Here is a 15,536-nt window from a genome sequence, read left to right as displayed (position 1 = left end):
GTATGTTGGCCGATTATAATGACTGTCTTATAGCATCCAGGAGTTGTCAATCATACCTTAATGTTTATAGAAGTGAAAAGTCAATGTGTAGTTGTTTAATTTGACATGACTTAGGTTGAGAAAGTGTAATCGCTGGAGGGGACAGTTAAGTAGCTGTGCTCCGTGTCAGCACGTCTCGCTCCGACTACTGCACTAAACGCTTTCCTGATGAGCGATAGATTTGGTTAAATACCAGGATAATTGCTAGCTACAGCATCCAGCACTCTTTTAATGCCTTGTACTACATCTGTATTAGCTCTTGCCTGAGGCTGTTTGAGGTTTCTGCAGGGAAGAAGGCATGCACTTCAATTACATTGTTCTCCTTCGGGTTTTGAAGGGCAATTGTTGCAGAGCTAAATAGGCTATAATAAATTATATTTCCTTTCCTCCAAACCTGTTGAAGTAGATCAGACATGCAAGTGTTATAGCTGCGTTCTGCTTGTAAGTGACATTTTGTTAGTCTGCCGTACCAAGAACACACAAACAACTATTCAGGCAAAGTGTTTTTTCACTTGAAAAATGGAAAAATACCAGACTTGTCTTGCTACGCTGGTGCATAGCCAGTGAACTTGGTTTTGCATGCTATAGAAGTATTTGCTTCCCCTCACTGCTTCCACACATGTAAATAAGATCATATACAAACGCATATTCCTGCTCTCCGCTCCGTGATTAGGAGGGTGTCAACAGTTCCGTTAACCTTTTAGTGCTGTTGGTGTTTCAAGGCGAAGACTTGGAGGTGGCTTGGTAGTTTCTGCCAAGGTGGTTGCCTGCTCGTTCCCGTGAGCGGTCACACCACCCGTCTGCAGTGACGCTGCCTTGCGCTGGCGTAGCTCCTGCTTGCAGACCACACTGCCGTCGCATTGCACAGCACATGCACGGTGGCGTGGCCATGAGGCAAATGCTAACTGCTCCCGAACACTTCTCTGCAGTGTACCCCACCTCTGCTACAAAGGGGTCTACCCCGCTTGGCACCTACGGGCCAGACAAAACATGAGAAAAGCTGAAAGCATCTGTGCACAGTTGGGCGTATTATAACTCGCTTTAAAAGTGTTTGAAAGGGATTGGGGGGAGCACTTATTTTTGAAATCTGCTTATCTTAAAAGTCTGAAAAGATCTGGAGGTTGGTTTTGAAGTATCTTCAGAACTGAACATTTCATTTGTTGGGATTCATTTTAATATGTGATCCGGAAAGAGAGTGGGAGCCAAGCTAACCACATAGGACTCCCTGTGGTTCATGTTGAAATAAACCAAACAATTGTGATTTTGTTTCTTGTGTAATACTGGCATTTATGTCTTTGCATTTATTTCCTGCTTTTTTGTAATTTTACAATGCCAGTTTTAAAACTCTGTGCCTGATGGTTATCTCACAGTGTCTGTTAAATCAGTTAAGTTTCGCAAGTAGGTTTGCATAAGATCTGAATCACACCCCATATGCTTTGAGTAGCATGTTTATTTACCCCAAGCATGGCACTAATCATGTCTTAGACTGCTGAAAGTAAAAGAATGTTTTTAGTCCAGTTTGTCACTAGTTTTGTTTCCTTTCTGGACATGAAAGAAGAAGAAAAATCAATGAGCTCTCTCTCCTGTTCATGTATAAATCATTTTCCCTTTCAAGTTCTGTCTCAGAGCAGTTGCAGACACTGCAAGGAGAGTTTTATTTTTCCCACCCTGAAGCAACTGTTTACACTAGATTTTTTTAGCTGTTTTTTGTATTGGCTTTTGGCTATATAAAACACATTTTGATGAATTTCAGTCTGAGCCAGATGTAAGCTAGCTGTGTACCAAAATCTCCTAAATACTCTGAATCAAGACTTTGCTCATGTCAGTTATTACTATCCCCTCTCTTGGGTAAATATGGACTTCTAGTTCATAAAGGTATCTCTACCAGCTGTGTCAAACACATCTTGTCCCAGGTTTTTCCTGAGTCACAAGTGCTTCCAGGGACTTCAGTTTTGTGGATTGAGTCTCTAATTTTTCCAAGGCTTAAATACTGTACATGAGTTTGTGCAAACAGAGTCTACATTGGAGTGAAACAACACTGGCTTGTTGAGAGGCGTCTGGTTTATTCCTGGTACGTGGATACTTTTGCAGGGACTAACCCAAATGAAGCTGTAACTGCCTAACTGTAGTTAAAAAGGAGTGAGGTGAGAGGAACGTGGGTTGGCCCCTAGTTTGAAAGTAATTACCCCTCCTCAGCCGTGGGGCTGACCTCTGTACCTCTGACTCTTAACTGTCCAGCTGGGATCACTTCATTTGTTTTTCTTGCTGCATTCAACTGCTGTACCTGTCAGCTACATGTGTGGAGGGAGACTGCCTGGCCCATCCTCCAAAGGAGGGAAAAAACCTGCCTTGACCCTGAACAGCACCAGGTACTGCGTTACTCTGCATGGTGCAAGCTCCTTGCAGCCCCTTCCCTCTCCCCTCTTCACCACCCTGTGTCTGCAGTGCGTTGCAGCAGGGCTGTATGATGCAGCACAGGATGAGCTCCACTTTTTGCTTCCCTTCTGTCCTCCCTGCCTTGCCCTTACAGCATTGAATCAATTTTGTATTGACCAGAGTTGCATTCAGCACTGTTGAAATTAACTGAGGCATAGCATTGGAGTGGTCCTCCTGAAGGCAGGCAGTCTTTGACACAGACACCAGTGTCTGGATTGGCCCACTGGACCCAAAGAACCTGTCTTTAAATTTTCTCTACAACAGATGACAGTAATTTAATTCTGATTTTCTATTTTTTTATTTATTTTAGAACTTTTCTGCCACTTAAACATGATTTCAGGGTCACCTTACTGACTTCAGACTGTGGCAAGCAAGGGCAAGGAGAGCACACATTGAAAATTGGTCAGATGCACTCAAGCCTATTCCAGTAACCTTAGTAAGGAAAGATGGCACAAGAGCACTGAAGTGACTTAGTACCCTTGTAGGAAACTAAAATGACCAAGGTTTTTAGGCCATATTGACCCACAGCTTGTAGACTGCTAACTGTGATCTCAGGGGAGTTTGGCCCTTCCTAGCAAGGCTGCTGCTGTCAGTATCGTGAAGAAAGTGCTGGACACTGGTGGGTTGACCATCCCACCAGGTCTGCATCACTACAGCTGTAGAAAGTCAGCAGGACCGCCTGGGGACGTGTCGCTGGTAGCACCACCAGTATTGTTAGGCACAGCCAGTGCCCTCCAGCTGATGGCACATGGTCAGCCAGAGGCTGGCCCTTCACCTTGGAGCAGGACCAGCCTCCGTGCCGCACCAGCGTTTCACAGTCTGCATTTAATACTGCTATTGTGTTCGTGGAAATAAATATAAATATAACGCAGCGGGTCTGTCTTAAGCCTAATGTTGTGTGAAACTTCATTTAACTTATTTGACTACCTCAAAATGTTTTGTGTTCGGTTTTTGTCCCTATTTTCTCAAGTATTGTGACTTATTGCAACAAGGTTCCTAAACTTCAGAGGGCATAAATCTCACTTTAAAATAAGTAACAACATTTTTACTGTGTTCATGCATACACCCATCTTGTGCTGTGTATTTCATCAATACTTGTTGAACCATTTTACTGCAAATCTGCTTGACTTGCTTCCAAATTAAAGTTAATATTAAAAATGGTAATGCCATGGTAATATTAAGTAACTTTAAAGCCTTCTAGGCTTTTTAAGCTGCAGATTCACTTAAATTGTAAGCTGTAAATGATAAGGCTTCTTGTTTCTTCCTCTTATTCTGAGTACAGTCATTAGTGAGTACAGTCTTGCTCATGCTGAAGTCAGTGACAAACCTCCTGCTGCTTTTGCTAGTGTGGTATGAGTTGCAGGTTCTTGTTTTCTCCCTTCCCAGCAGAGAAGCTTGCATTGTAAGAGCATTTAAAAAAAAAGTAAAAATCTGTTTGCAGGTGAAAAATCTGTTGTATCTGCCATAACAGAGCACTTTCATTAGACTTAGCATTTTCTCTGACTTGTTTAGTAACCTTTTGGTTTCCAAAAGCTTGCAAATCATGTCCAAAAATATCTTTTAAGCTGTGTAACAGGCACTTTTGCACTGAGCCGGTATTTTATAAAATGAAGACTCATTAAACCTGAAAGGGCTGAGGCCATCATTATTAGCTATTTGGTTACTCTTTGAGCATTATGACTGATGACAACAGGCATGGATTTCATCCTTGCTTTATAGATTGAATGTGACATTGGCAACAATAAAAATGTAAAGAAGGGTGACCAGAATTAACATTTCCATTTATATGGCTAGCCCTGCTGTTGCGCAAACTGTGATAGCTTCCTTTTTTTCCTGATATGCTTGTGAAGATTAACAGCCTTTCTGACCCAAGAATGGAGAGACGCTCAGCCAAAGTAGTGGATTTCTGTACTAAACACCAAAAAGTTATACAGGAGTATTAAAGCTCTTAGGATCCTATTTCCTTCCTTTAGTATCGCTACACAAGGGAGAAACCTCGTGCCTTTTTTTTTTTTTGTTTCTGCACATATTCTGCTGCTTGGTAACATTATCCTGAGCCTTGAGTGCACTCTTTCCTTTAAAATTACCATTGCTTTTCAAAAAAAACATTTTCTTGGCGCAGCTATTGCAAATGGCAATGCATTTTCTAGATGGGACAACTGATGCGTCTAGAGGTAGTTATTCACAAGGAACTTCTTGTTTAGACAGGTTTTAAGTATATGTACCAAGCAAAACAAAGGCAACTGTATTATAGTGATGCCCAGAAGCAGATGAGGAGTCAGGAGTCACTAGCTGTCTCAGGTATTGCACTAGGAGATAGGTGTAGCATGTGAGGTCTTTCCTTGAAACAGGGAGCAGCCCCCACATCTGTCCATCTGCGCCCTGCAGTGTCAGCAGTCATCCCACAAAGAAGCAGTAGGCAGCCTTTTGTCCATTCTTTCTCACGTGCTGCTGCACAACAGCTGTGATAAGCGTGCAAGACTACATTGCCACTAGTTAACAGCAGCTGGGATGTCCATTTCAGTCGCCTCTGTGTGGCATTATCTGTGGGTTAGGTGGTGTTGGGGATGTATGGAAAACCTGTGTCATCAGCATGGAAGATGCACACCTCAAAGAAGATGGACAGTAAGCAGTCTCCATAAAATTAGCATGAGGTCCCCAAATTATGCCTCAGGGGACTGTAGGGTGCAGAGAGATGACTCCGTGTTCTCTTCTTTAGAGCTGGCTGGAAATTGTTCTGATAAAAACTTTTGCTTTGGAAAAAATCCAACCCACTGGTTGTTTTTGCTGAAATCACATGTTTCTGCAAACTCACAGTGGGAAAAGTGGAGGATTCAGCTGAACACCTGCCTTCTTTCCTCAGCAGGCTCACAGGGATGGTGAGTCCATTTGCTCAGCCTGGAGAATAGAAGACTCTGGGAAGACATTATTGCAGCCTTTCAATACTTAAAGGGGGCTTATAAGAAAGGTAGGGAGAGACCTTTTAGTAGGGCCTGTAGTGATAGGACAAGGGGTAACGGTTTTAAACTAAAGAGGGTAGATACAGACTAGATATAAGGAAGACATTTTTTACGATGAGGATGGTGAAACACTGGAGCAGGTTGCCGAGGGAGGTGGTAGATGCCCATCCCTGGAAATATTCAAGGTGTCGTGGTTTAACCCCAGCCAGCAAGTAAACACCACACAGCCGCTCACTCACTTCCCCCGCACCCAGTGGGATGGGGGAGAGAATCGAAAGAAAGTAAAACTCGTGGACTGAGATAAAGACAGTTTAATAGGACAGAAAGGAAGAAAATAATAATAATGATAGTGACAATGATGATGATGATGATGATGATGATAATAATGATAATAATAATAATAAAGAATTAGAATATACAAACCAAGTGATACACAATGCAATTGCTCACCATTCACTGACCGATGCCCAGGTAGTTCCTGAGCAGTGATCTGCGCCCCCCCCCAGCCAACTCCTCCCAGTTTATATACTGGGCATTGTGTCATATGGTATGGAATAACCCTCTGGCCAGTTTGGGTCAGCTATCCTGGCTGTCTCCCCTCCCAACTTCTGCTCCTCCAGCCTTCTTGCTGGCTGGGCATGAGAAGCTGAAAAACCCTTGACTTAGTCTAAACAGTACTTCACAACAACTGAAAACGTCAGTGTGTTATCAACATCATTCTCATACTGAATCCAAAACATAGCACTCGACCAGCTACTAGGAAGAAAATTAACTTTATCCCAGCCAAAACCAGGACACAAGGTTAGGTTGGATGAGGCTCTGAGCAACCTGATCTAGTTGAAGATGTCCCTGCTCATTGCAGGGGTGTTAGACTAGATGACCCTTAAAGGTCCCTTCCAATCCAAACTATTGTATGATTCTGTGATTCTATGATTTCTGTTCCTAGATTTGGAGTTGTAGGCAGTCTGTTGCTGGTTTTGCCTTGCCACCAGAGGTTGCCACCTGTTCATATGGTTGTGTGGCCTCTTCTGACCTGGATCTGTGGAATGGTTTGTTTTCTTTTTCACAGGAAAAAAAAGACTTATTTTTCGAAAAACACAGTTTATTTCATGGATCTGGCTTTGAAGGTGGCTGCACAGGAGGAGCGCATGGGGTACTGAGATCCCTGTCTTGCTGCTGCACCAGCATGTGAGAGCCTAGGGAGTCCCATGCCTCCTGAGCCCGTAGCCCAGCAATTTTGTGCAAAACCAGTCCTGGCAGGATAAAATGCCCAGAATAGATCTTTGAGCATGCGCACCAGCAGCTGGCAAGATAATTAGATATTTCTCATGAGAAATGATTGATACATGTGTGTTTTAGTCTTGGTGTTAGAACAGTTTTTAATTTCTATAGGAATAAGAAAAAGAGTCCAAAAAGTGGATTTGGAGACTTTTTTTTTTCAAAGCTGCCTCTGTCTTTTGTCAGTCTTCTTAAGATTGACACACCAGGCATATCTTTTTTGATGGAGAATCAGTCTCTGGTGTTGTGTGTGGAATAGAGAAGTAGTATCCGACCTCCAGGAATAAAGAGATGAAAGGTCCCAGCTTTGTCACAGCCTTGTTATGTCATGAAGCAAATCACTTCATTCCGCTGAGATTCCTTGCTGCTCTTCAGCTGGTGGCGGATCTCCAAGTACCCACATTCCTCACAGCTACATTTTTATATGCCTTTCCTGGAAATCGATGCCTCCTAATACGTTTCTGTGGCTGCTCTCTTATCTTGAATCAAAATGGTTTGTTTCTTTTTCAAAAGCATTGTCTCTTTGTTGGCCTCTGGTTTAGAGCACAACCATGCAAACCATCGGGTTTGCCCTGCCATGGTGGACCGTGAATGTCTGAGGGAAGTAGGGGTCTCCCAGAGCAGGTCTGCTGGTAGTCATAACGCAGACTCACAGCCTGAAGGAGAGGCATGTGCATCTTTCCAGTAATGGCAATACAAAACCAAAGGGGCTGCATGTTCAGCAGCAGACTAGGTTCTCCAGTGTAATTCCTCATGTTGCTGCGCAAATGTGTGCACAGGACAATGCAGGGTTTAAATAAGTGACTGGAGAATGGTAGGGGAGGAAAAGGGAGATGCCTTTGGTATTTTATTGTGATGCCTTTTCTTGGTAGTCTTACTACCAGGTTAAAGATACCTCAAGTCTGTGACCTCATCTCAGCTCTTTTGTGATGCTGAGGTCATGATGCTTCTTGTGTAATCGTACAGAATGTTTACACTTAGAGATGACCCAAAAAAACTTGTACAGAAGTGCATGTTTTACGTAGTCACCCAGCAGCGGGAAATGTCTGCCTTACCTTGAAATGTCCCGTTTCTGGAGAGCATTTTGCTTCATGTCTTCCAAGACAGAAAATGTCTGTGTGAAACCATTAAAATCATGTCTCCTTATTGAGAGCACTAGCCATCAGGGTTCCCGGCACTGGAATATAAAGTGGGGAGCTTTCTGCGAAGCTGTAGTGATTTATACCTTGCAGAGACCTCGGGCAGAGTGAGCGTTTCTGGTGAATACCTTGCACAAGAGGAGAGTAACCATTCACTTCTGCCAACCCAAAAGCAAGCTTTTACCAGCTGAATTCCGCATGTTGCCTCTCAATCATTCAAAGCAAGGGCATTCATCTCAGCACGCATGATCCTCCTGAAGTTTTTCTGAGATGCTTCACCTTCTGCCTTTCCTAGCTTACAGCACTGTCAGTGACATCAAGTTAGCCACAGGATGTAACACTGGTGATAGCAGAGAGTGCTGGTCCATCAGTACTGCTGTGCTCTGGATCATGTCTGCAAGCATGTAGGGCAGTTGCTTTGTAATGCGTTGGTGTAGTTTCAAGGTAGGCTTTGGAGTCTCAGAAAAAAAGGCTATGCTTCCTGAATGTCATCTTTGCGTCCTCCCTGTCTAACTGGTGGTGGGTGAGAAGTGGAAAGCCTTGCTTGATTGTTTCACATATTATTGTATGAGAATTTAAAGCCAGAGGTGAGGGAGTCAACAGGAGGATATTTTCTTCAGCTTCTGGTTTCTAATTACATCAGTTACAGCCCTGCCTTCTTAGTTGCTAAAAGTACAAGCATGAACTGGAAAAGAATGAGATAGTCTGTGGTAAAGCATGCTGAATAAAGATCTCCATTCAGATCTTTACCTTTTATCACAAGTTCCTAATGCCAAGAATTAATGCTATTTGAAAATACACAATGAATGTGCCCTACTGTGGGCATCCGAGATAATCCTACTTGCTTTAAATGTTAGTGAGAAGGGTAAGTGTTTGAGAAGGGGGAAAGGGCTCTACTGTGAAATAGTATATCTGTAAAGACACACAGATGGGACATGTTTTCAGTTCCAGATCCTTAGGCTTGTTCTTATTTTTGTATCAAAAAGCAGCTCTGCTTGTTGCTTTTGAAACTTTTTGTCAGTGGGAAAACCTCCATGGACATACATTTCTAGAACTGGACTGGTTGCCCTTGTGTTAATAACATGCAAATCAGAAAAGGAGGACCACTCCCATTTTCTCTTAAGTTGGTCTGCATTACGGTCAGCTCTGAACAGCCAGAACATATTGATCAAAATAGCAAAGACATTTCAGCTGGTGTATGTAGCACATGGAGTTCAATTTTAAGGTAGATCCGTAGCTGAGTTTTCCTTAGCCCCTTGTAACTATTCAGTATCAGCTTCCTGTTGATTAGTGTCAGATTCACTGTAGATTAATGTCTCGTCTTACTCTCTGCTGTGCCTAACACTGCTTCTAAGAAACCTGCACCCGTGGTCTGTTGTGGTGATCAGCTGCAGTGAGCAGAAACCCTTGGCTTCAGATGGGCTTCCAGAATTTGTCCCTGTGGGAGCCATCACCTGGTCCAGGTCTGTGATGACACCTGAGGGATGGGAGGAGAAGGACAGTTAATACAGAACATTTTTAGCACATTTATGCACTTGCAGAGGTTGGCAGGAATTCTCAGTCAGTAGGAACCGTTTCATCCCAGCATTCATCCTGAGCAAGAGAGATTTGAGGAAGGGGACGGCAATATTTTTTTAGATTAGTTCACACAAGAGTAGAAGCAAAAGAACTAGAAGATACTGGGGATTCACCGAATGTGAATATCCTTCAGAAACACAAGTTACTGCAGCTTTCAAAATAAGAATCTTTGTGATCAAAGCAAATCTTGAACACAGCTGACAAAAGTTGGTCTCTTAATTTTCTTAAGGTTTTGCAGCTTGTCTGTGGCCTTCTAGCAGGAACCCATTGAGCCACAGGCTCCTGACTGCTGGTGTCTTAGATCTGCACAGAGCAGAATCAGAGTATGAGACTAATCTGCTTCCATGGCTGGTTTATGAAGAACAGCCTACCACTAATGCTGGTTCCTTCACACTGATGTAACTCAGTAGTCCTCCATTTTTTCAGATGGTGCATTCACACAGGAATACATTGCATGAGAGATTCAACAGAGACGATAGATTTTCTTTTTGACCTTTTGTTAATTAACTGTGTGCTTAAAGAGTTGAACATTTGGGAACATAGGGTTAAGCACGCCAAAGGTGAGAGGCAGCTGAATAGAGATTGTTTAGGATAATTTAACTTGGCCTTTCTGCATGTGTTTGGATTGAGATTTCATCTTGCCCATCTTAACACGATCTACAGCAAAGTCAGGACAGACCCTGATGCTCTTGTTGCCACTCTAATGCATTCTCCACAATAGGAAAATTGTGGTTTTCTCTCTCTTTTTTTGTGTGTATTCTTCTCAGTTGCTGAGCCTGCAGCTGAGTCGATTCTGATGGCTCTGAGTGCCTGGTTTTGCAGCAGTAACCATTTTCCTTTTCTTTGGTTGATTTGGTTTGTCTTTTTGACCTAGTGCTTTGTCAGGCAGTTGTCATGTGTGTTATGGCAGTTGCTGTGGCTTGGCAGGCTGTTTGCTGGCAGTGGGTGGTAGAATCAGCCCTCTGGGGTCAATCTGAGCAGTGGAGTGGCAAGGTACCATCATTTTCAAACTGAATTCAACCTGCAGTCTTTCTGGGCCACCAAGCCAGCCTATCTTCAGAGCATTGCTGGTCACCCCACTGTGTCCAGTAGTGGCACCAAGATGACCAGTGCCAGTCCTTGAGATGGTAACCTGGGGAGAGTGCCGATGCCATTCTCTCTTGTTCCACCCTTCGTGCAGGTAGTGTGGCTTGCTTCTTGGTTTGACTGCCGCCTGTTTCCCAGGCCTGTTTGTTTTTCAAGACACTTCATACAGAATCTGTGGAGCCTCAGTGGAAATTACTGCTTGCTTAGATAGACAGCATCCATTTCCAGTGGTACTTGCAAAAGGAGAATGCTTTGGCTACAGGGGAGAAGGTACTGTGAAGAGCAGCAGTTCCTGTCCACCCGCACGCTGAAGACCCAGGCGCTCTTTAGTGATGCTCTGGTGTCCTTGAACTGCCAGTGGCAGTCTGGTTCCGCTCCCCTTCATCCTGCATATGTGATTGTGCTTGCACATGTATGTGTGCACACTGGGAAGAAGTGCATGGGCCCTAGCAGCATGTGGGACTGCTATACTTGTGTATTTTCCTTTTCCCTGAAAAAGAAGGTGAAAGAGTTTTAAAAAATGGATTGAACCTCTCAACTTTAAATCTTTAAAAATTGCTCCTTATTGAGAGTTTAATAGTTTTTTAAGTGTAAACTCAGGAAAATATTTACTTTTCAAGCATGAATATCCTTCTACTTTCTCACATCACTGAAAGTGTATTATTCTTTTCAGTCCATTGAATTCCAGGGATCACTCACATTAAAAGTCAATGTGGTTTCCAGTGTCAGAAGATGTAAGGTTTTGTGTTTTGTTGGAATCCCTTCTCGCTTATTTTCCTGAGTGATACTGGCCGAAAATTTTTCAGATGCATATGGCTCAAAAGTATTCAGATGCTTTCCCAAGGGTAAAAGGTAATTAGATCGAGGAATGTCTTTAAAAACTGTCATAGACCCAATTCTGGTACTGTTATTTACGCAGATAAGGGCTGTGTAACAACAGTGGGAGGATCAGCCGCAAACCTCAAACAGATGAAACTCATAGACTTAAATCAAAAAGAACATGGGTTTTGTTTCTTTGAACTTGGAACTTCTACATTTTATTGCTGTGTGATTAAAACACTGGAACAGAATTGCTCATTTCCTTTTTGCTGCCTTTTTATAGCTACAAGTCCCAATCTGAGTATCTTGCTCTTATTATCAGCACTGCACCTACTCACTGCTCCTTGCTTGACTTTGGTGACTCCCATTGACTACAGCGGAAGTCTGTCCAAGTAAGGCGTGTGGGTCTGGATACAGGAGTAGCACTCTCATCTGCTAGAGATAATATCTCGATAGTGACAGCTTGTTTTTAAAATCCATGTGGTTGTCTTTACATACGCCTATGCACATTCAGAGACCAGCATATATAGCCCAAATTGCCTAACCTTCAAAACTGTGATCAGTTTGGAAGTCAGTGGAAAAACAACCCATGTTATTTAGATCAGTGCTTCAGACCCTGAGGCAATTTGTGAGACCAACGAGTTGGTGACAGGAACTGTTCCCATGTAATGACACTTTCCATTTGAAGTTTGATTGGGATGTCTGATGCCCCATGAGGAATGTTGGAAGACTGGTGGAGCTCCACTGGTCCAGAAGGCGTAAGAGCCACGGCCTGAGGTGCTAAGAAACAGATGTGGGTGTCTGTCTACCAAAAAAGTTGCCCTTTGTGTCATTCCCCAGCTTTATACTACATTAACATAGAGTTGCTGGAAAAATAGATCATAAAAATGAAGTGGCAGTTTTGCAGTAGTAGGATTTTAACATGCGTGCTATAGCATGTTGGGTGGGTGTTCTGTTGGATTCTTTCTGTTTAGGAAAAAAACTTCTGTAAGTTTGTCACAGAGATTTATAGATCTCAGTATTTAAAAATGGGCCTTTCCATCACTCCAGGCACATGCACACTACCAATATTAACAAATGCTGTAAAATAAATAAGCCTCTTGCCCATTTGGCTACTCAGGAGTAAACAAAAAATTATCCCCTTTCAACCTCAATCGCTTCCTTCATACTTCTTCCCCAGAGCCTGGGAACACAGAGATTCCTTTCAGCATGTCCTAAATCTTAACACATTGGGCTTTGCTAAATCAGAGCAGAATGAGGTTTCAGAGTCAGGGAACGGAGCTCTTGAGCCAGCCAGCGCCATTGAAGCCACACTACTGTTTGTTTACTACGTAATGCAAGGTACCTCATGGAGGAAGAGATGATTCCTGATACTAGATGTGGCCAGATCCAACCAAAGCATGTGTTGTTGGCAGGCAAAAGCTAAGACCCTGAATGACCACTGAGGAGCTAGTCTTTAGCACATGTCAGGAGAGGTGCCGATTGCTGCATTTTCTGTAGGTGATTTACCCATTGACATTGGGGTGTGGACTTACAGAGCATCTCTGTTCTGTTGTTTTTTAGTAGTCAAAGCATGAACCACTCCAACAAGTTACTCACCTGAAATAATGCATGGTGTGTACTTCAGATCATGGGAGTGTGGTGCAGACTGGGCCACCCAGTGAGTATGTTTGTGCTGTGAGCCTGTCTCACCAGGTGAGCCAGCTTCCCTTCCAGAGGAGCAGAAGGGTTCCTCTGTTCCTCCACTCGTTTTCCCTAACCTGCATGCTTGCATCTGGTTCAAGTCCTAGGAGCTCTTAGGCAGTGATGAAATCCCATGCACAGACTTAGCAGAGGAAGTGAAGTGGAAAGACAAGTTGCATCCTCATCTGGACACTGAGGAGATGTGACTTCTCCTTGGACTCCACCATCAACCCAACTTACACACTGAAAAGGGGAAGTAGGAAACACAGCATCAGGAATCGCCTGGTATGTTCTTCTGGCAGAAGAGAGCTTGGCTCTTGCAACCCACAAGGAGCGTTTCTGATCCTGCAGGGCTTCTGGGTGTCAGGATTGGTGGGCTAGAAAAAGTAAAAATCTACAAAGTTGTTCCCAACTGCAGGTTACCTAGGTGCTCTTCTAACCTGCTCTAGGTGCAAATCAGTGCCCTCTTCCAGCAGGCCAGTGGTTATTCAGGCTCAGAGGTGTTGGAAACTTGTTCGGCTGTTTTGTATGTTTGACCACATAGCAGAGGGTCCAGACCCAGGTTCCTCTTTCTGTGTCATTAAACCATTAGCAGCATTCACAGGATGTCTAAAAACAGTTGGAAGTTGTCTTGACTACTTTGTCACCCCCATATCTAAGCACTGCATTCTTTTCTTTGCCTTTTAGCTAGGAGAAAATATAATATGGGGTTAATATCCCGTTCATCAGGTTAAAAGAAAAGTTTTATGTCAGAGGTAAAAGACAATAGTAGAGTCTGCTTTGGCAGGGTGATGTTAGAGCCTTACTTGTCCCTTACATGCATCAAAGGAGAGACTTGCATGAAATCAAGGAGCCAGGTTCTGCTCCTGGGCAAAAACAGATCTAGGGTCTCTTTGGGCAAAACTCTCTGAAAGCAAAAGAAATTGCCATTTTGTCTAGTCACAGGAAAAGTAGGTGAAAATGATACATGATAACATGAGACCTCAACTCCATAATGTCTTTTCCATCTCTTGGTAACCAGTGTTGTGTTTAATATCACGACAAATCAGGAAGCTGAGCTGCACGCGGAAGTTACTGCAGAAGCATACAGTACTACAGAAATGGGATGCTGGTGTTTTTTAAGAAGGTGTTTCATATTTTCCCAGTGATGGGGTAAAACCAAATGGCTGCCGTTTACTTTTGTTGAATCCCGTTGGATTTGCCAGACTGTGAAAGTCAAGCCTGACCTTTTCTTTTTTTCATTGAACTTCAGACGTGCTAGAAGTCCCCAGAGTCTGCAAGCACCCAGGGCTCAAGCGTGGAGGAGCTGCTCGCTTGCGCCCAGCGGTGCGGTTTGGGGGCAGAGTTTAAGCCTCAACTTTGCATTCCTTGTTCTTGCGCAGTTGTGCTGGATTCATCATGGCTTCTAAAAAACAAGCAATGGCTGTAAACAATATTCTCTTTTAAAAGATCACAGCCTGGTAATATTCTCCACTAAACAGTAAAATCCAGAACATAATAAGTATTGATGATTAAGGTGTCAAGGGCTCATGGAGCTCCGGCTGTGATTTAGTTTCCTCTACTACCGATGCATTTTGCTAATTACATCATAGATTTTCCTATTGATGAACAGAATCTGAATTAACACGGGAAGCACTAATGTTACCCTTTCACTATTATTGTTGTACAAGAAGCCGTGGCAGATGCTGGCAGTTAGTTACACAAACATTAGTATTAACGATTGGCCATTTGGAATTGGTGACAAACTGCTGCCCGCCGGAATCCTGAGCCTGAAACCAATCAGGAAGTTAATGAGGAGAGAAATTACCACTGCAGCTTCCCCTTAATTATATTCACGGTAGGCAGGAAGGGAGTGTTGGGGGTGGATCTCGACTCATCTAAGGTTAGGAAGGTCAGAGACCCTTTTACTTGGTTTCTGTATCTACTGCAAATTGCAATGTTGCAACCGTTCCTAGCGCTGCATTACTTTTAAATTCTTCAATATTTGAGGCTTAGCCTCGGCCCGCCCGAGCCAGGGCCTTAGGTTAGTTTCCGGGGGGTGGAGGGGTTGCGGCCCCCAGACCAGAGGTTGTCGTCCCGTGTTCCTTCCCCCCGCCCCGTTACTCCCGCTGCGTTCACCTTGGCCGGAGGAAGGGAGGCCGGCACCCCACCGTGCGGGGGGGGCCCCTCTCAGGCGCTGTGTTTTTTCTCTCTCTTCCCCCCACTCGCAGTGTTTTCGCCGCCCAGCAGCCAGGACTCCGGCCTGGGGTGCCTGTCCAGCAGCGAGAGCACCAAGGGGGACCTGGAGTGCGAGCCCCCCCCGGAGCCCGGCGCCTTCGCGGTGAGCCGCGTCCTGGAGGGCGGCGAGTAGGCGCGGCGCGGCTCGGCGGTCCTCGCCGGGGCAGGGCGGTGCAGCAGCGTTCACGGTTTGCTTGTTCTGTTTGGGGGTTGCGGGGTAGGGGGGGGGTGGGGGTGTTGCGTTTAGTTTCTTCTGACGGGTGCGGGGCGGGATGCCGGCTCCCCTGCGGCCGGCGGGGGC

The 15,536-nt window shown here is 44.3% G+C and overlaps 1 protein-coding gene across 1 annotated transcript in view; it reads left to right on the top strand.

Moving 5' to 3' along the window:
- The window catches only part of DMRT1 (doublesex and mab-3 related transcription factor 1), a 61,099-nt gene extending 45,731 nt beyond the window's left edge, over positions 1 to 15,368 (top strand). The window contains exon 5 of the mRNA XM_010582867.1: positions 15,229 to 15,368. Coding sequence (XP_010581169.1) covers positions 15,229 to 15,368 — 140 coding nt within the window. The remainder of the gene's footprint in view (positions 1 to 15,228) is intronic.
- Positions 15,369 to 15,536: the final 168 nt, after the last annotated feature.

The sequence above is a fragment of the Haliaeetus leucocephalus genome, unplaced genomic scaffold (assembly GCF_000737465.1).
Source record: "Haliaeetus leucocephalus isolate CR32 unplaced genomic scaffold, Haliaeetus_leucocephalus-4.0 Scaffold849, whole genome shotgun sequence".
NCBI lineage: Eukaryota > Metazoa > Chordata > Aves > Accipitriformes > Accipitridae > Haliaeetus > Haliaeetus leucocephalus.
Note: the sequence above shows the minus strand (reverse complement) of the source record. Positions and strands in the feature narration are given on the sequence as shown.